Genomic DNA, 26,633 nt, shown 5'->3' on the forward strand with positions numbered 1-26,633 from the left:
ATTTTTGGACAAAACACTGCTTACTTTGATGACCTAAAATGCACAGTTACGCCTGCTCAATGCTCAACGATAACTAGCTAGACCTCCAAGACGACCGCGTTTCAATGACAGAAAACAGGATCCTTCTCACACAGTGTGTGTTGTACTGCGTATTTAGTCCTTCGAGAGCTTTTGGGCTGAAAGAGTATAGTTACTACTACTCTCATTATTATTAAAGAAAAACATACACACAAAATTAGGTTTCAAACGCAATGCTTTATAGTCCCTATTTGTCTCTGTGGACGTACGCCTTAATGGCTTTACCAGACCTTTAACACTTGCCAACTAATTAATCTTTACGCTCAGGATCCAGCACTGGCATTTTATTCAGTAAGGAGCAGAAAATCGCATCCGCGGATTGGGCTTGCAAGGTCCACTGCATGAATAAATTGGGAGGCTGCAGGAAGAGTCGGTATTAAACAGCTCCTCTCCTCCCCTCGGTACGCCTGTAACAGCCTTCGCCACGCACGGAAGCTTCCCTTTGCAAACTTCTTACATACAATTTATTTTTATTTCCTAGAGTGACTCTTTTCAACCTTACAGAGACTCAGTCTTCCAAATACATTGACACTGATACAAAAAATATTACAGGGACTAGACATCACTTTAAAATGTAACTGCACTTCCAACACAGCCAATGTATGCACCAGCAAATTCGGTTTTCCTATGGAGAGCACAAACAAACCATAAAAATTAACAGATGACAGCAATTCGACAGAGAAAACTTTAGGCTTCTACTTCAAACTCAAACCTGTCCTAAATATGAAAAAGCACAGGGGAGAATATTCTGCGAAAAGAAAGGCCAAAGAGAATATGCAGCAAATAATTTCTTAAGAGAATAAATCCATTCTGTATTCCTGTTAAAAGACTTTTAAAGGTATTGTAAAAGAACAAGCATAAAGGGGTAAAATTCCCTCATCTCATTTACATGATATAGCTACAGTCAATATGGCCTATCTGGAGTATTATATGTCTTACTTAAGTTATAAAGCCAGGCAACCAGAATATTACCTTCAGTCCAAAAAAAAAAAAAAAAAAGTTGGAGGCAAAATTTTAAATCTTCATAATTTGTATGATTCTTATTTTTGTGAGTAACAATCTATAGCTAAATTCACTATGAGAAGGAAAATGGTTCACTTAAATGAATACATTTATTAGATTATTAAATCAAAAGCAGTAAAAGGACAGCAGCAGCACCCTGCTTGTTAAGTGTTTACTAGTTAAGCTTCATTAGTAGAGATTTCTTCAGGATGAAATTATTAAAGATTTTAATTGTCTTTTCTAGCATAACTATAGGTAAACCCTGGCAACACAATCAAATTAAAGAGCATGACATCTATTTTAGTCCATTAAATCAACTAAGTATAGCTAACTATATTTCTTTCCTGAGTAAAATCGTATTAGGAAACGAGCACTGGGAACTGCAGTTCAGTGAGCAGTACCAATGACAGTACAAGGCTCGTTTTCAAAGAGTCAAAAAATGTCCTCCTTAAGCTGTCATTTTATTAAGGAAGATTGCTAGTCAGTAATGGAATATTTCTTATAAAACCCACTTATTTTCCATTACCTATGGAGAGGCATTTGTTGTGTAAGTTCTTTTCCCCCTTGTTTTGCATCACTCGTGGAGCCACGTTTGCAGGCTCCCTTCATAAATTCCACAGCACCCTCCTGCCACGGAGCCGCAGCCTGCGCTCAGGCCGGCAGGAGCCTTCTGCTCATGGACCCTCTGACTGATCTGCTGGCCAGGAAAAGGAAAAAGGAGGTGAATAAGCAGGAAGACAAAATCCTCTTGTCTGCCATTGCTCCATCAGTGACAACTTATGTTTTTTTCTCCCCAAACATTTTCCAAATATTAAAAAAGAGGGCTAGGAATGCTCTAAGCATCAGCATACATGAAAAAAGACTTTGCAATTTAATAGAAGTTTATGGGGACTCAACCTTGTGAATTATATCCATACAAAAAAACTCAAGCCACGTCTATCCGATTTGAATCCTGAAATTCAACCCCCCCAAATAACGCACGGCAGCGTCTGCTCTGCGAGGAGACCGCAGGCAGCAGCCCAGCCGCAACGCACGGAAAGCACATTGTCGCTGTCTGCCATCCTCTCCGGGTGGGGAGCAAATTTACCAAGCGCTGTGCAAACTTTCACTCCTGTTTCGGAATTAAAATAAATCCCAGCATGGAAAAAAGGAAAAGAAAAAAGAAAAAAAAAAGGAATCTATTAGATTAATTTTTACTCAGATTAACCATTTACTGAAAGGACACAATTAGGTTAACTTCCTAACTGGCAACACATGCTACACCTAGATTTTAAAAGCAGCATATTGTGCAAATTATCATTTTGTGAACAGCTAGATCGCATTCATCATTAGGACTGAAATCGTCCTAGCCCTGTCCATCAGAAAACCGTAAGCACAAATCAGGTACAATTTCAGCATAGGAAGGACTGAAAAAAGCAGCTGAATAATTCCAGACTACTGGCCCGGTTCATCAGAAAACACAAGTAATGATCCACAGCATACCATTTAAACATGACATGAAGAGTATGGTTCAAAACAGAAAAGGAGAGCGCGGATTAGGAGAGCCCCCCGGCCGCCCCCGCACCGCGATGCCGCGTCGCGGCAGGGGAAGGCAGCTGCCGGCCGCGAGGAGCCGCGAAGCGTGAGACGCACAAGATCAAGGTACTGCGGGACGGGATCCGGAGAGGAACCCATCTGCCTCATTCCTTCTGCTTCGTGTGCACGAATGGAAAATAGATAGTGACCCTTGGACCTGAATTTGTTAATGGTACCTCCAAACTGAGACGATAACCAGCTTTTTTTCAGACTAGACCAGAAACTAATGGTAAATTACAATGTGAAGGGCATGACAGAGGACTCTGGTTTAGGGTTTTTTGTTTTTTGCTAAGTCTGTTATGAACAGAAAAAAAATTATCATCAAATACCTAACAAAATAGGTCAGATCACTTACTCTTAATAGAACAGTGCCATTTATTTTTTTATATAGGCCATTTATTTTTATTCAGAAGATATACCTCATTAATATTTGAAAGCTTCTGAACAAAACATTCACCCCTCTCACTCTGCAGTATCGACTGAACTTTGGATAACATCATTTACAGCCGTGACTTTGACACGGGAACAAGAGTTTTAACTTCCTCTGTTGTGTATGTTGCACTGCTACCTTAAAATAAAACGTCAGCTAGCCAAAGTCTGTGCAAAACTGAATGATTTAAACAGGGCTGATCTATTTAAATGTGGTGGAATAACAATTTATCTGCACAAACCCAGAATTATTAAGATGAATATTTAAAGTAGACTAGTTAAATTAATAAATATATCTACATGAACTTTCATTTGTAGAGATAAAATAGCTTTAATTCAATGTAGGGGCTTCCAAAAAATCAGTTAATGAGGCTGAAGTAAGGTCACTGAAATTCTGAGTAACAGTGTCCACAAAGCAAATGAATGCAGCTTAACTACTATTTTTACACACTGCTATGATCTGTTTTTCTCAGTGTCTTCATTTTGCTATACCTACAGTTTAATCTTCTTAGATGCACTAATAATTACTAGCGTTGTCTCCACATAAAACATTTCAACTTTTATGAACAGATTTTTAAGTTACTATGATTATGTATGAATGGGATCATTTTGTTTAACCATGCACATTTAAAATCATCCGGAATTTAAAATACTACTTTGCATACATTTTTCTAAAATTCCATGAATTCTAAACACTTTATCCTGCATTTTACAGCTACCTGAGGGTAACTCAGATTTTCTTGCTATCTCATTAGGAATGGGTGGATAGAGGCACTCCTGTTCTCCATGGATAGAGGAGGCTGGCCAGCCACACACATAAGCTCTACATGTATATTTAGTACTGCCCCATTTAAGCTATATCGTGCTTTGCAATTATAAGACAGTAGCACACAGAGGTGAGCTGTGGAAGAGGCTCATACCTTTACCCGCCACGTTACAGACAGGAAAACAGAGCTCTTAAATGAGCTTGCCTGAAAACTTGGCGGGACTATTGGCCAAAGCACAACTAGAACTCAAACTCTGCATGTGGCCTCTGTTTTAAAACAAGAATAATGTTGCTGGGCAATTCCCTAAAAGGAGTATTCATTTTTGACAGCAACGGTGCTCCCTGAATTTCAGAAGATTATAAAACAATCTTGTTTCAGGTTTTTAGAAGAACTGCAATACAAGAATTACATTGGTTAGAAGGATGGAATAACCTGAACAGCTCAGTTTGGAAGTCTTAGATATTTCATTTTTTTGCTAAACACTAAGTACATAAAATTAAAAAATTATTCACTCATGTGTCCTTCAATTGCAAAGTGGAGAGATGGCTCCATACAGGCACACTATTCTAAAAAGAAATAACATTCTCATGAAAATAAAGAAAAAAGAAATCAAGAAAATAAATAAATGATGTTGTCATGAAAATATTTCCTGTATCTTCTCAATTACCTGCCTTTTCTGAGATTTACAGTGCGTTTTACAGCTTACATTTTAGTAGCCATTGTACCCATTTTCACTTTTCAAAATTCACAACAATTTCCGTTATTTCTGGAATAAGATACCACTTACATTGTACTTGCAAACAACAAGGTCCAGCTAATCTGAATATTCGGAGTAGTTAGGTTCAGCTACTTATGAACTACATCTGTACAAAATAGATGCTGGGGATAACAGTGAAAGAGCACACTTTCCTCAACTCTAAACATACACAGCTCCTCAACAAATATATTTAAGAATACTCACACACATCTATATAAACGCATACACAAATTCCCACACATGGTTTTTTTTTCAAAGTCTTGTTGTAACTTAAAATAAGCTTACAGTATTTACTTGGTTCTGTCTATAAGGTTTTAGCAAGGTTATCCAGTTAAAATAAATTAACAACTTCTATGCTTGTTTGCTTTCAGTTCCTGATGACTTGGTATTTTAGAAATTTTACATGGAGGATGTCTGAGTGGGTGGAAATCTGAAGGTTCCAGTGAACAGCTCCAAAAAGATGCTTTACAAATTTGAAAGCAGCAGCACTTGGGACTTCAAATTACACTAGCACCAGCAGTCTAACTCGCTATCAACGCCGGCATTGCAAAGACCCAGGTGACCTCAGCAGTAGACCTGAAATATAGTTTTTCTTCTGCACTCCAACCACAAAAACACTCATCCACTAGAATAACAAAAAGCTTTCAGATTTAGACCAAGAGGTTGGCGTGGATATTTGTGCTAGGGCTTGCAAAGGCAGAATTTCCGAAAAAACGTGTCGGGGCCACATCCAAGCCACGTTAACGCTGTTTTTTCTCCCCAGCCCTAGCAGGGCACCCGCGCCCAGCTCAGCGGCCGTGTCTGCCCGGCGCCGGTGCCCAGCGGGAAGCTGGCTGGCGACGGGGCCTCCTGGCACTACGCGACACGGCTGAGGAATGGACTATCACTGCCCTGGAGACCGTGCTGAACCTGCATTTAAAATCCCACGCAGAAAGGGACCCTGCATAGCTAACAATAGGTTTAACCAGGAAGGCAAGAGTCCAGCACTATCTGTGTTTTATGAGGAGTCAAAATTAACTTTGATTCACAATGAAAGACACTGCTGTCCCTGACCTCTGAGGTCTTATTCCTGCTTCTATGTCAGGTCAAGACTTTCCCCCCAAATTCTGGCGAATTCTGATTTTTTTTCTTCCATTCTGCCAGTAATTTCCCTTTCCTATAATTTTACCGCTCTCCTGCTGGAATTCCAGGTTAGAGAGGCCCCACTCAGGCTCCACAGTTATGTCCCTTTGAGCCCACCTTTCCCATCCTCGACTACTCTTCATCACCCCAATCCAGCAGTGTCAGATTTCTTTATTAAATAAATTACATTAATAAAGCTGTCAAACTGCTTGAACATGAGTAATTCCTATGTTAATAAAACCCAGTAAAAGCACGTCTTTGACTTCACCTTCATATTTTTAAATTCTATTTTGTAACAACAAATAAAGCACTCTAAGCTTTATTTTTCTAAATGATTATTACATTTCTGTGATGGATAAAGCCAATATGTATTTGCTAGCAACACCAGAAAATTAGATGAAGGCGAGACACATGGAATTAACTGAAGTGAAATTCTCCCTTGTGATGGATGGCTTGAAGTTTCACTAATCAGAAAAGTTTGCTTAGAATCAAAATAATTTTCGATTAGTTAAGAATGCATGCTACACGGACAACAGATCAGCCAGGAAAAAAAACAACAGTGCAAATATTAGCTAACATAAATAAAAATGGATTACTAATCTAAGTGCAAAAATATCTTTTTTTTCCCTTTTTCTGCTCACAATGTTATTCATGCCCCTAAGCAACTCACTTAATCTTTCTCTCGTGTTCTTTCTCTGTAAAATGGGAATGAAACCAACATAATTTATCCCAATGGTATAATAGGAGAGCTGGAGTAAGACAAAAAAATTAAAAAATCCAAACATCTCATAATTATTTAAATAGGATTTAGTACATCAGGATGACATATATAATCTATGCTTTTGTTCTCTTTGGGAAAAAATTACGATGCACTTAAAATGTATACATTTTTCACTCTTAAGCACACAACTCAGTCTTTGCCATCTCCCAATTTATATCATTTTCAGCTACATAAAAGATGAAGTGAATGCATTTTAAGCTTTTTTGGACTTTAAATCTTGTGTAACTCTCCTCATTTACTACCCTTCACAACAAATTAACATGCATATCAAGACAAGTTCATTAGCATTCAGAGGCCTGTTAAAAAAGAAGAAAGAATCATACCTTAAAGTGCCCTGGATCATCTACTGGTTAATAAAATGAGTACTGAATAATTTTATGGTTCATCTAATCAGTTTGTTTTTCTTCCTTTCTAATCAAAAAGCTCTGAAAGCAAGTTTTACATCCTAAATAAGTAAATGTTCATTGTCAAAAGTACTGTATTTGTTTCCCAAAGGTAAAAATGATGTCAATACAAAATAAATAATAAATATGACTATATAAATAAAAGTATGATATGAATGCATTTTGGTGCTTCTAAATACAGCACTCTGGGGAACTGCAGTTGAAAAAATTACTCTTAGCACATAACAGCACTAATTCAGAGAAAAATGCCATCTAAATCTAACATATCTATAAAAAAAGTTCCATTATTAGTACATTTTAAATGCTTGTACACCACATAGGAGAATAAAATACTACGAAGCTTAGCATATGGCAGTCCCACTGACACGGCACTTCCCTGCGCACGACGACAGTGGCTACGTAGGCAGCCCCAAGGCACGAGACGAGTAAAACCAACCGTGTAATCACATACATCAAAAATAGTGGTGGCCAATCGCAATCATTTTAAGTGAATATTAGTAGTTTTATGATAAAAGCTGTAAAGATTACAATGGATGCTTCTTACAGTGAAATCAGATATAATGTAGATATTAATTATTAATAGTTAAAAACAAAAGAAGACAAACAAACAGCCTCCCTGGCGCAATTCTGCCTACTGCAGCCACTGCTGAACTTCAAGCTCAGCGGTGGTCTCCCTGAGCTGACTCACAGTCATGGCAAATGTATCTGTGGAAAAAGTTCATGTGAGGAAACAGGGTATCGCAGCCAGAGAGAACCAACACGCACGGAGGCCTGCGGAGACGCTGCCTGCTGCCCGCAGCCCTGCCCCAACGCGAGCAGGGCGCTCACCGACGCACCCCACGCTCCCGACGCCTCCAACGAGCTCTGGTACCTCACTGTCTTCAGTCAGCCCTCTCCTTTGGTCTCAGCATAAAATATCCATATTGCAGTATTTTAATTATCAACATAGCATAGCACAACTTTTATTAGAGGGATGAGATAACGATGGTTGAAAGTACATGATGATAATGCTGCTGTTATGACAAAATTATAAGTTTGGTAAATTTGTGACCCATAGCTCATGTGAAATTATAAAGAATGGTAAAATAATGCTCTCATAATTCACATCTGTTTCTTTTCTTGTTTGTTTTTTTTGTTTTTTTGGTTTTTGTTTTTTTGTTTTTAAGAAGTTGGCCATTGACCAGTCCAATATTCCCCTCCTAACAGCTATCTCATAAAATTAGGTTGCTCATCAGTATATGTGAATTTATGCCATGCTTTTAAATGCACTTGGAAATTTCAATTGTTAATCAAAAGTCTAAATTCTGTAAAGAATGCCAGGCAGGCACGGAAATCCTTACCTGAACTCCTGCTAACAAACAGGCTGTTCCCAGAGCACAAAGTACATTAAAATAGTGTGAACTTACTTTTGAGGTTCATACAACAAAGGGCCAAAATATTAGATATAAAGATCTATATCAGTTCAATTACTAATTCTTTTACCATCTTCTATTTACACCAGTTTTCCTTTCCCAGTCTCCAATTTATTTTTGATCCAAAGTGCTTTTGAAAGTTTCATTACGATTCGTTCTGGACAACAGATGAAAAATTCTCAAAGTAATATGAGCATCACACTCTTTTCAGCTGTTGGCAAGAGGCGCTGCAACTTCCCCCAGCTGTGAAAACCAGGAGCAGGGCTTCCCATCGTCACCCCGCCAACCAGCAGCTTCAGCAGATCAACCTCAAAGTTCAGAGCGTTTTCATCTACTGGCATTTCAGTGGGCAGCTTATTAGCCTACCATTTTTAGCTTTAATCTATCCTATAAAATAAACATAAAATGACCTGGAAGGTGAAATCAACACATCTACTTTATAATATTTTGACATTTTGTTTAATTTCTATGTTTTCTGTAATATTAATGTGTTATGTGTTGACAAAAACTGGAAAAACACACAGCGCTAGTGGAACACTTGATTCTGCTCATCTCCTGTGCATTCCTATTTACTAATCTAATTAATTTGCAGTTAATAAGGGAAGCTTTTTTCTGAGCTCGGCAGAAGTGCCTTCTGAGACGCCAGCAGCGACCGTCTGGCCACGGTCCACCTCAAGGCAGACCGCGTTCACGTGGGGAGACTGCTCAGGGCGCTTCATTGGGCTGGCTGGTGACTCTGGGCAAGGTGTTGGCTCGTACTTGCTTCTCATTTCTCTCGTCCCCTTTATAAGGGCACTCTCGTGCTTACAGGTAAAGACTGTTAGCTAAAAACTAAATTGTACTGTGATGATTGCACAAACAATGTTCGGTTACTCTGCAATCTTGCACGTTAGGTATCCCATATAGACAGGGACTTGGCTTTCGCTGTGTTTCCAAGTCCCAGTTACACCATTGCTTTTTCCTTCAGTCAGTCTGTGGTTTTGAAATATTACATAACTACTATATGGCAATATGAATTTGAGAGTTTTTCCTCTCTGGAGCTGAGATAGTATTTATAGTTGTAATTCAGCTACTGCTTAGCAGATGCCACTGAAGTCTCACGAGTTTATAAAAAGGCTCTGTACCAGAATAAAATTTCTTCAGGTCTTATGGAAGGCATTTTGCACTGCTTTTTTCCAAATGAATGCGAAAAACAAATGGTCATTTAAGTGAAGTGGCAGCAAGATCATTTGAAAAAGCTCATTAGCTTTTATTAAAGTAGAAACTTGCAAGCTGAAGAATAATACCCTCGATATCTGCCGCTACCACTCACAACCTCTTCTGGGACTGCTCCATGGAGACTTCCGGGAACAAACTCCTCCATCCTGCTCTTCTCCTTGCATCATCAGATAACACTCCTCAGGCTGCTGAGTATCCAACCTCCGCTTTCCCAAATTTAAGCATATGAGTGTAGAGCCATCGCATTTCAGATAACAGAAGAGGAAGCCTCAACAGGAACATGAGGGAGATAGGGGTTATAGAAGAAGGACTGTCAAACTGAGGTTCTAGTTACCCGTGCACAGCTAGAAGGGTACTTGCAGTGACCTGCAATCTGTCCTTCAAGTTTCAGCTGCCTTCACTTCATGCTCCTTCCACCTCAGTTCCTGTCTCCCCAGCTGCTCCCATCCCAGAGTTCCCACATTAAATCCACTCCAACCTCCAGGCCCAACCTTCCCTGCCCCAGCAGTCAAGCTGGCATACCCTGCTCAGCACCTTCTGCTCTGCCTGGATGCTGCCCTGGCCTACCCTGTACTTCAACCTGCTTCCCGTTGCCTTTCACTGGCCCCTCTCACTGCCCTCCCAAAGAGCTGCACAGCTAACCATGCCGAAGCCCCCACTGCTCTCCCCGGCTCCTTTCATTCCCTTCTCTTTTGAGCAGCAACAGCCTAAGGGATGCAAGCAGCTGAGAGCCGTCTCCTGAGAGGGTAATGAGAAGAAAACGGTATACCCTCCAGAGCCTGTGCCCATCCTCTGCTGCTCATGAAATCCTCCCCACCTGCTGAGATTGCCTGTTCCCCCAGAAGCTGGCTGGCAGCTGTCCTTAAAGGCAAAAGCAAAGTAAATAGTATTTGCCCATGCTGATGAAAGTATATGTGTGATGACCTGATGCCCTTCAAGGTACTGCTTCCATCTACAGCCATGCTGTTGGCTTCCTCTATTTTTATTCTAATTTTGTCCATAGCAATTCTACTATTTAGGCAAGAAGCAGAACCTAAGCCTCTATCACCACCACCAGCTGACTCTCCCAAATTGTGCACAGCAAGGTCACTTGATACCATCTTATACATCCTTTATCTTTTTACCTCCTTCCAGGTTATTCTGCTCAGCTATATTTCCAATTCTCTCTCTTTCTGGGATGGCCTTCCCCCCTCTCCCCCCCACCCTTGCTGATAAGACTTTCCAAATAGGAGGTACTTCCACAAATTCTGTTAATGCTTTCTCCTCTTCCTTCTTCTGGCCAGAGTGAGCACCCTAAAGTCCACACTGATACCTTTCTTCCTTATTCCTCTTTCAGCACTGCTCCTGACTAGCCTTTTCCATTTTCTCTTTATCTTGATAACTATCTTCCTTACTGATTCTCATATCGCAACATTTACCTTGCCTTTTCAACACTGAAGACACCACCACCACTTAGCTTCAGGAGCAAGTTTTTTCTGGGATTTCATAAGCCTTTATTTCCAATACAATTCCACAGAGGTTACATGTCCTTAAGAGAGGACAACCAGCATGAGAAAATACTGCAATTGGTTGGTGAAAGTGGGGGAAAAAAAAGAAAAACCACATATTTCAAGGCATTCAAAATATTTTGCCACGAATCTAAAGATTCCTGCAAAGAATTCCTTGAGAGAAAAAAGAACTAGAAAACGCGACAGACGCACTCTACCACCTGCATATCCAAAAATACCTACAGATTTCAGCAGAAATATAAAACTTCAAGCATAACAGAGTCCTTGACAGTAAGAAGCCACTTTCCACAAGTGCCCTCTCTCCCCTCATCTGCATTTCAGATTATGCCGTGCGTTAATTTACAACCCAGAGTCATCAGAACTTTAAGACAGTCCGCATAAAGATGTTCTTAAGTGGAAAGCGAGCAAGTTAAATGATAAGGATGCAAACATTGCCCTCCTGTGCAGTAGGGTCTACTTGTTACTTCAGCTGCTCCAACTCCTAGCAGACTTCCTTTGTTTCTTCTCTTTGGTGGCTACACAGATCATATGCAGAATTAAAGCAGAACATATGCTTCTTGGAGCTACTGTCAACAGAAAAATGCCTTTTAATAGAACGACTGTAAGAAGGTAAAGTTTGTGCAGAGATTTAGCTCAACTTCCCTCTCTGTTTTGAAAGCTGAAGTGATAAAGGCCTTTTAGAGATGTGATCTCTAAGGGGGAGAATTTCTCTTACATGAGCAAACAATGAATGAGCTATTTATTTAAACATCTCATTACATACGAATGAGATGAACTCAGACTGAACGATTTGGGTTTTTTTTTCAGGTGTATTGTGTCAGCATAGCTCTGAGTAAATTATACTCTTGGATTTATTGTATGCTTTAAACATACTAGGCTCTGTGTGTGTGTGTGTGTATGTATATAAAAAACAAAAAAAATTGCATGTCTGAAATTCACTGATGCTGCCAAATAACGAAGTATCTGCTTCCTTACCAAACGGTCATATAACCTCCAGAGACAGGTTTTAATCCCAATTTTGAAAAATATTACTGTAAACATGGCCAGGGACCTGATTTATTTGTTTTGTGGCAATGTACTATGCATGTTGGTAACAGTATCTTTTGATATGCAACTGTATTTTATCTATTCCAGAACATTATCTTGAGTCTCCTGAGGGGGATCTAATGCAAACCTCTCGCAATTTGAGCCATTTGTCATTTGTCTAACACACATTCCTGATGAGAACGCAAGTATATGGGTCTTTCCTAAACCCAAGAAATACACTAACTGCTGTAATTTCTCTGTCATCTAGAAGATAAAACAATTCCAATAAAAAAGAGAAAAGAGGGAGAAAAAGAGTATCAACTTCCCCCTCTCCAACTTAATTTTAAACAATGAGGATATAAAAATCATGATGCTGGGGTAATCTAAATATTTTTACACCCTTCAAAACCACTATGTATTAGAAAAAATGTAACTGTCAGGGAAAAAATCTGAATCTAAACTAAATGCCTGCTCTCACAATCCACTACTCCATACCAGAACAGTTGAGTAAAATGACATTTCAGATTCAGTAATTAAATCAATCCTATTAAACAATATTACAACTATTTTACAACTGTGAAAATGGCCTCTTAATTTCATGTTTCTTTAATCTACCAAGTCATTCTGTTAATTTTAAGTTCTTTCTAAGCATAGATATTCAATCTGGTTCTACAGATGATCATCGTGTTTTGAAATTCCAAAATTTGAATTTTATAAATATTACAACTGTAAGGTAAGAGGAGAGGCTACCATACTACTAGAATTTTTTTTAGACATTTCCTGAACTGGATATTAAGAGCCTGAGCAGTAAAAGAGATACTGGAGAAAAATCAGATAAAGTCAACCCCATTACATTTTTACAAACAGCAGAAATAAGTAAACATGCAGATGGACAGAAAATCCACACTAAAACAATACTAGAATTTTGTTAACAAAGACTGTTCTGCCGAGCGTCGTGATTGCCTACAGAAAGGCCACCACATAAAATAGCCCCCTGTGGGATGGATGTACTTGGACCAAGGCATAAAATTGTTACGCTGTCCAAAAAATGAGGGAAGAAGATGAATTTAATGTGTTTTAAGACAGAGGATTCTGTGAGGCAGTAACAGTTTAAGAGAGTTAGAGTATATTAAAGCCAAACTGACATATCTGATAACCACAAAACCTGCTTATTCCAAATATACTCTCAATTACAGTCATTCTGGATTACAGAGAATAAAGAAATCTGTTCAGCCAAGTACAGCATTACAGTACTTGCCTCAGTTTTTTATGTTGTTGAGCTCTCAAAGCCTCCCTGCGTGTGAAGGAGCCTCCCCAGTTGCCCAACTGGTTAAGCACTGGTGGGACTAGAAAGCCGGTTCACAGCTTGCAGCGTATCCTATACACGTCACATCATCGCGCGGATGTTCAGCGCGATGCTGCAACGGGAAAGACGCTTTGCGACAGCTCGTGTGGGGTTTGAAGCTGAACGGCCTCGTGGAAGCCGACATTTTCTTTGAGGGTCAACTCAAAACCCAAGCAGACCCTTATCTGCACAATACGAGGTATAAAAGGCAAATAGTTGTGGGAAGCAGATTTTTCCAAAAACATCATAATACACTGAATCAGTACCTCATCTGTGTCGCTTTGCTGCAGCAGAATAGCCAACGCGCAGCAACAACAGCTTCGTGACAGTTTGGTAATAGCAAAAACAAGCACAAAGGTTCATTTATTTATATAAGAAATGGAAGAGAAATGGGTAAGCATAGATGAGAGATTGTTGCGATGAGTCAACAAGAGAGAATCACATAACTGAAGTACTGAAGATGTCCAAAACCACAATCTGCTGTGCACACAATGATTTCAGAGAGCAAATAACATCTGATTTTTCTGTGCTGTGTTATGGTTGACTCTTCCACTTCAGAACAATCCTAAATACGAGTGTAGTCATTTAGTACTTCATTACCAGTACACCACATATTTCTAAATCCCTCAAATTTCTTTTAATTAGAAAGCTGCTAGATCTGTAGGCATTATAACAAACCATTTTAACCTTATTTTAATTTTTCATTACACAAATTATAACCCTTCATTAACTTTGGAAGACAGAGTATTACAATTGTGATATATCATCCCTCATTTTATTAACAATCTACTTTAGGAATTCAGTGCTTCAAGCAGATATGGGTAATAACGTGTGCAAGTTTTATTTTTGTATTTATAAGAATTTAGAAGCAAACCTAATATGAGAGCATACATTTAGTTGCTGATCCATACACAAAATTTTACTCGCTCTCATGCTATTTTAAAATTAGTGCCAGAATATGCCTGCACCAACTTCAGCAGACTTCTTGGAAACTGAAACCCAAACCAACAGCCATTTGACTAATATTACCAGGGAAAAAAACCCACGTATTTGGTAAGATTATTGAAGCGCGAACAATGTCCAGATTATAACCAGTATAGTAAACTTTTGGAACATTGTGAACAATTCCCATTGAAGACAGTAGTTTTCCTTCGGAATTAAGAATCATTTTAGCTTTGTTTCAAATACCATTCAAAAGTCTAGTTTGAGAAACTCCAATGGACAATTGGATATTGCTGTGAAGCAGAAGATTACTTAGAAAGTTTTTATTTTATTTTTATTTTTTCCCTTCTGTAACTACAGAAAATAATTTGAAATATTAATAATGCTTAATATTATCAGCTTAACCTGCCATGTTTAGAATGCATTATAAAATATTTAACTAGTAATTCATAAGAGCTAGAATTGTCTGTGTGACCGGTTACCTCAAAATGGGCCATTTGCAATTTTATGCAATTTGCTCTACAAGGATGCCCCCCCTCTTTTTTTTCTAAATTATCAGACTCGACACTCTCTTTTGCTTACTTAACAAAACATAAAACACTGATAATCTTTAATACTTATAAAAAACTTTTTTAGGTGATTAGTGCATTTGAGAAAGTTGTACTGAACTGAGTAATCGGGTAACTGAGCACTAATTCATACAATCCCAATTTAAACATCCTTAGCAAGCAGCCAGCGCACAGCTTGCTGGTTTCTACACAAAAATTGATCAAATGATATTCTACGTTTTTCACAGGCAATACTGGAAAAAACCCTATCCTCATGGTGGATATCTGTTTACATTTTCTTAAGATTAACCATTTCTTTTCATTTGACAACTGGCAGAATTGCCACTGGCCAAGAACCCAGCTGTCGCTCTCCACACAACCCGCCGGGCGCCTGACATCCCCACGAGGTGCTGGGTACCGTGTTAGCACATCCGATAGACGTGCGGACAGAAGATACACGGCGACAGCAACCCTACACGGGCAGAGCCAGGAGCGATAACTGCGCTATCACGTAAAAAGGAACACGACGGAGGTGCGCAGGCCCCGCGGAACGGCGCTCGCGACACCGGGCGCAGGGCGCAGGCCTGGGCGAAGAGCCCCCACTCGGAGAAAGGTGCCGGCGCGAGCAACAGAGCGGGGCCAACACCAGCAGCATCTTCCCCGCACCGTTTCTAAGCTCAAGCAGCACCTCGGACGTCATCAACAGAAGACCTGGGCTGGACTTCCAAAATTACACTGGACAAACCGCACGGAGGAGGCAGCTGCGGGCTGATGCTGACCCTGCTGTCCTCCCGTAATCTGCCTGATGCAAGTATCCGAGTACTGCGATACAGTGGGAAGACATTCGATGGTAGCAGGGCAAACTGAGCCACCTACCAATCACAGAACAAGATGGTAAATATATAGCTCAGGGACCACAATCACAAGCAAAAAGACAGGCAGTGCTTTTAGTATTATTTGATACAGGGATATTTTCAAGTGTCAAATTCAGTTTGTAACATCCAGTTTTTGACCAAAGCTTAGAAATCAGCCCTCAAAATACAAGTTCTTAACTACTGAAGTTTCCATAACTTTTCCTTCTGCAGGTATTCCATTGTCCTTTTCCTGGACTTGCTCAAATTCATCTAAAAAAAAACAAAAATAAAAACAAACAAAAAAAAAAAACAAAAAACAAAAACAAAAAAACCCCTCTTCTTTCCTTTTTCACTGCATTAAGATGAAACAGAGCTGTACTCTTGCGTTTTCCCATATTGGCTTTCTGTAACCATTTTAGCAAGGTTCTATCACATACACATACAAATATCTGAGGCTCGCTCTGTATCATATATAATAAACAGCATGCCTCAAAGAGGCTTTCTGCAAATAGTTTTAAAAGATATCGTTTGATTTTGAATTAAACAGGATGTAGAGATTGCCACCGGAGGATGAGTAGGAATCACAAACAGCTACAACCCAAATATTCTAAGGAAATGTAAGCAAGAAATTGCAAATAAAACTGCTTATACTCGTGTAACTTGTTTGGCAACAGCAGTATACCATAAGGAAAGCTGCTACAATTCATAACAGCATCTTGTAATAAAACAGCTTTATGTATCCCTCTCAAACTGTTTAGTGCTCAAATCTCATCAGATGGCTGAGTAAGCATTACACTTTGGGACAGTAAATCTCTGTTTCCAATATGGTCTACATTCACAGATATGTACTTCAGTATTCACTGTAAGACACTTCCAGCTAAGCACTTGTATGAAAAAATAGCATTATATAAAAATATCTGCATGGTATTTTGCCTAGTCAGTTATGTAGATTCTGAAAAGAAATGAGGAGCCTTGATCCACCAACGGCTCACCAGAAACACATTACCACCAGAAAGAGCTAATTCGAATTTTGAATTTATAAACACATAAGTAGTATGAAAGCACTGCTGTCTTAATACCTGATGTCACTAAAGAATATATGGATTGCTACTATACATTCTGCTTGCTTTAGAGAAAAATTAAAAGATGGGAAAGGCCTTAGAAAAGAGCAACAAATCTGATTTCATGATTTAAGATAATACTTTACAAGCAGATGCTTAAAGAGTATTATCTATATAACTCATCACAAAGAAGACTGGCTTAATTGTACCATCTAAGTAAATTTGTAAGGAAGAAAATACTGGGTATCACGGGTGCTTCAATGAAGCAGAAAAAGTAGACCTAACGGCTGGCAACAGAAGCCAGTTTCCAAAATGGCATCTAGTTTTAACATGGAGGCTGACTGCCCACAAAAACTACCTACCAAAAGAAAAAACAGATTTTCCATCTATTGATGTTTTTAAGACTCTAAAATGTGCTTCATTCAAAGAAAGACTATTGGGTTCAATATAGGAATAATCTGATGAAAATTAATGGGCTACTGGACAGGAGGTCAACTTAGGTATGTGATGGTCCTTCTGGCTTTAAGCTCTTCGATTCCAGAGAAAATCAAAAAAGAATGCTTAATTGTTATACTTACTTGCCATTTTCTTTTCTTTTTTTTTCATGTATGGTACTCTAAGGAAGTAAGACAGTTTGGGGATTTTTCTGCAAGTTTCCTAAATTTTTCTTAAGAAGTAAACTGTGTGTATTTTGGTTTTATCCCAACATTCGAAAGGTTTCTAAAAATTGCATAATCTATTTGACGCATCAGGAGAACCAAACAGGAATAAGAAAACAAATATAAACATAGTAATTGCCACTGTGGACCAACCAGGGGTCTGCTGAGTCTAGAATTTGGTCCCCAACAGTAGTAAAAGACAGCTCAAAAGAACATAAAAACACACATAGAGGAAAATTACAGAACAAACAAGTAACAAACAAAATTAGAACAAACATAAAACAAAACTCATTAATTGAAATTCTAGACTACATCACTTCTAAAGACTATTTTTCTGATGCACACTCAGGAAGCAGGGACAAAAATGCCCAACTCAAACCCAAATCAAGCCTTAAAAGCTTTTTAAGTCTGAGATTTTCATGCTAGTAGATGTGTTATAAAGACATCTGGATCTTCTCCTTTCATCAATTTAAGAACATTCAGAAGTAATCAGTCTCCTTTCCAAACTCCTCTTGATGGAAAGTATGATGGCAAAGTATATCCCCTAAAAAATCACTTCTGTTTAAGTGCCCGTCATTCTGAAAACAAGAACCAAGAGCGTGCGGAACGTCTGCAGAACGTGCAGAAGTTAGCCATTTCTGCTAGTAGGATGCATCAAGAATTTGTATCAGTACATACCATTCTCATTTAAAATATCTTAATTTTAAAAAGAAGAATATAATATTCTTTACATAGCAATGAAATCTAAATACTTCGACACCCTGCATTGCAAAGGCCATCTCCGAACTGCCTGGTTCTCGGGAGTGAAATGCATACGCTGTAATTCAATAGCTACATGCTGGCACTCTCACAGAAGGGCTCATAGTGGCCGAGATGCTCTCCTAGGAGCTGGCTCCACTCGAGAAACAGATACCAGAGGAAGAGCTGCACTTTAATTCAACAGCTCCACGTAATACAGGCTAAGTGCTCAATGGTTAGTTTCATCAGACCTGGGCCACCAACGACATTCACTAAATGAAGTCACGACATATGGTGAAGGACCAAAAAAGGAGAATGGATGGGGAAAGAAAGGGAAATGTAAAGTAAGAGATTCTCAGAACTGCTGATTTAAACTACCATCACAGAGTTTCCTGCTCAACAGGGAGGGGCGGTGGTGCAGAAGAAAACTATTTACGTGTATGTACTTGGAAGCACCCCAAGGACTGAGAATCTGTTCCATGACCTTCTCCTGAAAAGCCATTTCAGCCATCTTCAGTATTACAAAAATATCTCCTCCCCAACCTCTTTAGCCTGTTGTGACTCAGATCCAAAATACCCACAGTTCTAATTTAATTCCCATTGATCAGCAGATCTTAGTGTTACAGCTCTAAAGGCTCTAAAGCTCTAAAAGCTCATGTGAGGAGGCATGGCAGATACTGGGTTAGACTTTCTTGCATTTTCCTTTCCTAAAAGCACGCTTGGGGAAGGGTGCTATAAAGGTATGCTCTTTTATTTATTTGGTGGTTCTGTAATGCCGCTACATAGCTCCATTAACAATACCAACACCGTCGGTACAAAGAGCTAGAAAGCAAGCCTATAGAAATTAATTCATCAAGATGATAAAACATCAATTAATCCAAAAAAAGACTCAGATGAAAAGTGCTTTCATGTTTTTTTTTAAATCATGTAACAATAGGAACCATACGATCTTTTATGACTGGGAGGAGGGAGAGGAGGGAGTTTTTGTTCAACATCTTTGCTTTATAAGATGTACACATTAAAATATAAAACTTTATTTCTCACTAAAGCCTTGCTTTCTAGAGAAGAGCTTTGAATAGTTGTCTCACCTTGATAAATGTTTTACATTGGGATTGCATAACTCATAGGTAACCATTAAAACCAAAGTGAATCTTGATTCAGCAGCAGTACAACTGACAGGTGTGTGCAGGTCATGAAAGGAAATTTGCCTCAAAGCCTTTTTGCCTGCCCAAGCTAGCCTGCATCTGCTGCCGTACTACTGGCCTCCTCTTTAAGCCTCGGCTGCCTGCCCCCGCCTCTGATTTTGTTTGGGTTACGTACATAGAGTACGGCTATACTGAAAAGGTGCAGATCCCAGAACACCAGTCAAGAACTTTGCCATGACAAAGCAAAACTAAAGGACATGCTTCTACTATAAACAAAATGCAAGCCAGCGTTTTCTTTAACATCTTTTATCCACATTTACATAGAACATTTCATTTGTAAAAGGTAACAAGTTCTGGAAAAAAAAGTTAGAATTAAAACTACTGAAAACCAGTCGGATCCAGAAGGGACACGCTAATTTGAGGCTAAGAGTGGAACAAGGCTCATGTACAGGACTAGAGGACCAAAATCCCATCAGGGTGCTATTGGGACTATCAGAGAAGAGGCAGGAGTCCAGCTCGCCTGAGAAGCCATAGTAGAAACCAGCCCACCTACACGAAAGCGCAGTCGTCCCTGCTGCACTCGCAATACCTGACACCAGGTGGACCTTAATTCACAACCATTCCCATGAACTGCTCTTCCTGCCACGTGTCCTTACAATTTGCCCTGTAAATTATTTGGTGACACATTTATCATGTGAAGAACAAGAAGAATGGAAATAAGCTTTTTTCTCTGATGTCAGAACTGCTCCAGGGTGGAACAGATTCATCAAACTGGTTTCATCATATGCCTCCTCTCTCATTAATATGGGATATCTTTGGCTTGCAGTTTGGGTATTCCCCCCCCCCCCCATGAATAGTTGGCACAGCAACACAACTTGAAGAAACAGCATATTACACTCCCCAGTGCCCCCCCCCGAGGATCCCACTCCAATAACATAATTTTCTCTTTGATGTTAACAAAAATACTGAACAATTTTAAGCGACAAATTTATTCTAGGCATTATCATTATATCCTATTTTTTTTCTAATTGCCATCAAACAGGCTACAGTGCTATAGTGTCAAACAGGCTACAAAAGCACAGGTTCTTAAATGTGTAAACGAAAAAAAAAACGGCATTTGAGCTGATGCACAGAAAAGCTATGGCTGTTGCTCTTTACTGAAATTATATCGCTGTGCAAGAGGAGATGCTAGGCAACCTACAGAACGATACAGTCAACTGTGGTAAAATCCTGCAAAATATTTTAGAAGACTGTTGGGCCCAGTTAAGTACAACTGTGTTTTTTACACTTATTTTTAATAACTTCAAACACGTACTCTATTTGTTCTAATCTTTCACAGCAGAGATTTACAGCTAAACTAGATCTGACCTGCGAATGAGAAAGTAGTCAATTCAGTATAACAACTATTGAGTTATAAATTTTGCATTGGCTGAAGCCTGGAGTTTGGCTCAAGCAGAAAGGCAAAACCTGTGAGCTACAAATGCCAAGTGAGGAACTCCAGAACAATAAGGTTTGCAACCACCCCAGCTGGCAGCCCATTTCAAACTCTAACCAGTCAATATAGTGTGTTTTTTAAAATATAGTTTGATTACAAAGTGTACATGAAAAAGATGCCTTTTGAAAGCAACTTCTTTAAAGAATGGTTTTCCAAAATCATGATTTTTTTCTGCCAAGGAGACTTACCTTCACCATGCTGCATCAGCAAATGAAGTTAGGAGGAAGGTTTTTTTTTTTTCCCTTAAAAAAATATGATAAAAATCAAATCTGATTTGATCTCTTTGGTGGAAAAATGCATGGCATACAAAGAAATTCACACATTACCAGAAGGTTGTAAAATATTCCAAATATTCAGAGGTGTCAGAACTATTGTCAAACTTTTGACATATCTCAGCAGAGAGCTGAAAAGTTTCTATTCATCTTAGAATACAGCATTCAGAAAAGACTCCTCACCTTTTATGACAGCTTGTAATGTCAGGATACTCTCTCAGATCAATTGAGGGACTGAATTTTTCAATTCAGTCCACATACTGAATTACAAATATATTTCTATCTATATTAAGGAAAAACTTATAAAAATTATTAGCTCAAGTGTGCATTGGACCTGTAATTTTAGGGAAGAATCTGAAAACCTGCTTTGAGGATGATCAGAAAATGGGTTTGACACAGAAATACTAAACCTAATGTTCGCAAGTCCATGCAGTGTTTGCAAACTATGTGTACTTTATTACACACATACTGAATTACTCTGAACAAAGCTACTACCGGGGTCTCAAAAACCACAGACTTTAAAAGGAGAATCTTAGTACTTGGAAAAATTGGAGATAAAATTATGGTAGTAAAAGCTTGGCACAAGCAGTGCTGCTTCATATCATTGTTCACTCCTTCATACCAACACTTCCAAATAATGCACCAGAAGGTAGTTATCTAGGACAGAGAGGTATTTTCTTTGGTAGGCGTATTTGCCAAGGATTAGCACAAAAGCCTTATTTCAAAACACGTAATTGATGGCAAAGACTTTAGGCTATATATTCAGATGTAAACTTCCATCAGCATTCAATTTTCCTAACAAATGCTTTATTCACACCAGCTTAGGGAGGCATTTCTATTTCAAAGATCTGTCTGTTCATAAAGAATGAGAAAGACCATCAGAACAGGAAAACAAAATACTAAACCCAAGCTAGAAGATCTGTTTTAGATTTGAGCTCCGAGTATAGTTTTTGTGGTAAGTACTTCACTGTGGAACCTTCGTAAATAAAAATTAAAGTGGCAGAACTTGGTCTTGTGCATAATAGGTTTTCAACCCCAAATATCATATGATCAGGCAACAGCTCAAAACAAATGCTTTGTGCAGTCTCAGTACCCTGCTTCATTAAACATGGATATTTTTTAACAAGTCAAATGCATGCAGCTTCACTAACAGAAGAGATGAAATATTGTGGAAAATATCTATGATTGCTTTAAAAAACAACTTGAATCTTTTCTGTAGTAGTAGAAGAATAAAAAACATACTCTACAGACTATTTATTTTAAGGATGTTTATTTCCTACAGAATTTAATCCCATCAAAACACCCACTCAAATTTAGAATTAATTTACATGTATAAATTCCTAGATGTCTGCAGCTGGAAAGTGCACGCACAAGAAGATGTAATGAACAGTATTCAACTGCTTTAAGAACCACCCTGTTTTATCCATATAAATTTAATGCACAAAGCAGGAACATGCTCCAAGTGTTAAACTAGATCTATTTTAACTAACTAAAGCAGGAAAATAAAGAGGTACTATTAGGATTATTCGACAGAAAGAAACTTGCTTCGGTTCTATGAAAGAAACTTTATTCACCTAGAGAGAGCAAAGACACTAGCAGGAAGCTCTTGGGAGCCTTGCAATGGAGCGAGCGCCAGCTTGGGCCGCCCTTGGCGACGCGGGCCGATGCGAACGCACGGCGAGAGCAGGAGGAGGAGGATGAGCACTTGTCAATCAAGAGAAAAGAACGCCCTCGCAAAACGCCGAATGATGACCGGGACACTAAAATGAGGCACTTGAGCTGAAGCATCAATCATCCAGCTAGGGAAAAGAAACATTTAGATGCCGCCTGTACACAAAGGCTGAACAAGCCCACGTGAAACGGCTCCAGGAGCTGGGCTGATGATCTCCCTGCCGCGGGACGTGTCCCCTCGAGGGGAACACACATAAGCAAAGGGACACGCTACAAGATGGAGATTGCCTCAGAGAAAGAAAACTGGGTGTCTGGTAGACAAAGCACAAGGCAAGCGCTTTAAAACATCAGTAAATGAATGCAAGAGAAACAAGGGATTAAGCAAGGGATTAATTAACGATGCTAATTAATAGCTATTTTGGCTTAAAGGTGAAGACAGACACTGATTGCTGGCAGAGTGCTTTTAGCAGATTGTATGATATTAGCAATAATATGAAGTATAAAAAATAACTTTTCATTAGACTTAGGAGCTCATGGCATAAGCTCCACAGAGGGGTGGAATAATCTCCTAGAATTTCCTGAGTCACATAAAACAGAGCAGTCACAATATTAGAGATGTGGAGTAGAAAACAATCGTATGCCATTAACAGGCAGACACAGGGCACAGCAGAATTGTAGCAATTAAGACTGTACTAGGTAATTTACCTTCCACTGAGATGGGCACAGACAGGCTTTACATTTGTGTCTCAAAACCCACTTATATCCTATTAAATATCACTTTATATAAAACATACCTGATTTTTCAACTGAAAGCAAGCCTAGTAACTTATTTTAAAAGCCACCAAATCTAATTGTAGACTGAGTGACAATTTAATCAAGCAAACCATTTGGTTAAGTTAACCAGAGGATTAAACACTGTTCGTTGTATGAAGCAGTGTTTACTAATGCTTTCACCATACAAACTTATGATTTATTAGAACAAATACCAGAATGAGTGTAAAAAGCATGTGTGTGTGTGCATGCACCGCAAATGCAAAACCACCGTTAAAAAAGAAGTATTTTCAACTAAAAATGTTTAGATCATTCATTCTTTGGATCTAACAGGTATTTAAAGCAAACAGTATTTTGTAAAAGAAGTTCTAAGCCTTACTTACAGGTTAACAGAGGCAAGTTAGTTCAAATACAAGTTCTGGGAGCTCAGTGGTGTGATAACATATTATAGCCAATTATAAAAGTAATTAGATGGGCTTCCTGCTTCCACTTTTTGTGAGATAAAGGGCAAGCAGCAAGCATGAGCAGTAAGCAGTACTTCAAGCAGTGACAAAATGAAGCCAGAGAAAACAGCATTGCCATTCCTGTATTTCAATTGCAGAACAGTTAAGAACAGGAAAGTAATTGCCATGTATCTGATTAGTGATGACTGTATATTTACCATATTGTGTTTTACCATAAGTGTTTTACGCATCTTTCCAATACAGGTACTCTACCAAAGAAAGTGAAGCTGAAGTGAAAATGCCATTATTATTTCTAAAACAAACCTAAAAAAATGAATACAAAGTTAGCATATTTACTGTCCCCAAGATACAACACGTAAGTGTGTTTAAAATGTTTTGAAGAGATGATCGTGGTTTGCCCCATTTACTAAGAGTGAATTCTGACAGCATCAAAAAATAGAATATTTCAGCTTAAAATTAACAGAAAGAGAAAGAATCTACTAATGTATCACTAAACAGTTGCCAGTTCAAAATAATGGCAAAATGGCATCCATTCTTCTTATTTCAATAAAACTCCTTATACCACCAGCATACCACAGCTATACAGCGAACACAGAGATTGTCCACTGGGGATTATTGAGAGAGAGAATAGTTCTGACTTGAAGCATACCTTGCCTGGGAAATTCGTCCGACTCCCTGTGAACCAGGTCAGAAACTCGATTTCCATAGTGCATCCTGGTGTCATGATCGTACGCTTTCAGGGTCTCGCTGGAGCTGTAGGACTTCTGAGTGGGTACGCGGCAGTCCTCGCTGTCCAGCGACGAGCTGGTGTAGCGGCACTCTTTCCCGCACCGGCCCCTCGTCAGCGAGCGGTGTCTGCGATCCTTTATATCCATTCTTCCGGGTCAGGCAGGACGCTTTCAGAAAAGCCACTCTTATATTTGGGCTTAGTCACAGTCACCTACAACACAAAAAGATAACAAAAAGTGAGCAATGTTGCCATTACCTCTTGTTTTATTCTATTTTCCCCGGCTTCTCTGGGGAGAACAATACAGCACAGATTGAGGTGAGAGAAAAGGCCCACACTATGGATCCTTCTAAATTGAAATAATTGACCTGAATAGAAAGAAAAAAAAAAGAAAAGAAGAGAAAATCAAGTTCCATACGAGAAGTAGGTTTTATCTAAATTATCGTCTTATTGAAGAGTTTAAAAATAACGATAAAACAAAACCACTGTTATCTTTTGATTGTTGAATGAGCACTGATAACAACCTGAAACCGACAGCACAATATTTGCTCTTGTTATGCAACAGTACAAAGAGAAACAGATTCAAACGAGATTTAATTATTTCCTTTTCTCCTGCAGGAGGGCTTGCAATTAAGAACGAAGCATGCAGGAGAGCTGCATAGTGGAGTTTACTGCTATTCAGCATTAATGCAGTACAACAGTATTAGTTATGCTTTATCAGTACATTCATGTGCAGCAGAAACTGGTTTATGGTGGAACTGTTTGGCCTTGAATAACCTAATCTAAAGTTCTGTTTTCAAGAGAAGGCTGGACCAGATATCTCCAGAGGTCCTTCCAACCCAGTCATTTCCATGGGTCTCTGCTTCCAGGAGCGCACTTACGGGAATTTGCTGCTCTTGTGCACAACAGCACATGACAGATTATGTTCTCCACAGTCCCTCAAGATGACCAGTTTACCCATCTCAGCAGTTGGAGTTCTTCACAATGGTGTAAATATCTTCTTGCTCACTGGACCAGAAACAGAGAAATTCTTGTAGCCTACTTAATTAGCACCCCCATACTGTGGCATATATACTTTAATATATGCACAGTTAGCATGCAGAAACAGTGAAATGAAAGATGCTGTAGAAAGCAAGAAATACACCCTGCCACTGGGGTACTAATTATTTTGAGTTGGTATTTGTGTGTGTGTCTCGCATTGCATCGTAGGTCCCGGTCCATCCTAGCCCTGAGAAATCTTCACGACAAAGCTTTCTGATGGAAATGAAATCTTCCCACATAAAGCATACTCGGAACAAACAAGAAGTGGAACAAAACAGCGATGCTTTTTCACACATGGCTATGGAGCAGTTTGAATAAATGGTTTCGGCAAACTCAGTGGCGACAGCTTAAGGCACTTTCTCTTCCACCATCCCCCGTCGGTGCAGGTGCCTGCTTTAAAGCCCACGCGGCAAAGCCAGCGCCATGGGACCTGGCTCTGCGTCCCAGCTACCCCAGTTCCCAGGCCAGAGTCTTTGCCGAAACCGCCGAAGTGGCTCGGAGGTACGATCCCCTCCGCCGCGGAGGTACCGAACGCCAGAGGAGCGATGCTAAGAACCCGAGAAGCAGTCCTGGCTGTCGGCGCTGCAGCTGCTCACACGGGCTGCGTGGGGAGGTCGTAGCACTGGCATAAGTATCGGCTAAAGCACTGCTTTTCATCGGAAATAAATTATGTCCCTGTGAGAGGGCACATGCACTTGGCGCCAGAGGAGCTAGTGAACTGAGAAAAGGTTTCCTGGCTTCATTTAGACTCTGACATCGAGGCTTCTTTGGGGGTTTTTTATTCCTGTATTTTAAAGGAGGAAGTTAGGTAACCGGGAGAA

The 26,633-nt window shown here is 39.4% G+C and overlaps 1 protein-coding gene across 3 annotated transcripts in view; it reads right to left on the minus strand.

Annotated features, from left to right (window-relative positions):
- The window catches only part of TENM2 (teneurin transmembrane protein 2), a 543,159-nt gene extending 518,240 nt beyond the window's left edge, over window positions 1-24,919 (minus strand). For all 3 annotated transcript variants that reach the window (XM_026061298.1, XM_026061300.1, XM_026061299.1), the window contains exon 1: window positions 24,694-24,919. In XM_026061298.1, the coding sequence (XP_025917083.1) occupies window positions 24,694-24,919 (226 nt within the window). The remainder of the gene's footprint in view (window positions 1-24,693) is intronic.
- Window positions 24,920-26,633: the final 1,714 nt, after the last annotated feature.

Source organism: Apteryx rowi, unplaced genomic scaffold (genome assembly GCF_003343035.1).
Source record: "Apteryx rowi isolate R43461 unplaced genomic scaffold, aptRow1 scaffold_18, whole genome shotgun sequence".
Taxonomy (NCBI): domain Eukaryota; kingdom Metazoa; phylum Chordata; class Aves; order Apterygiformes; family Apterygidae; genus Apteryx; species Apteryx rowi.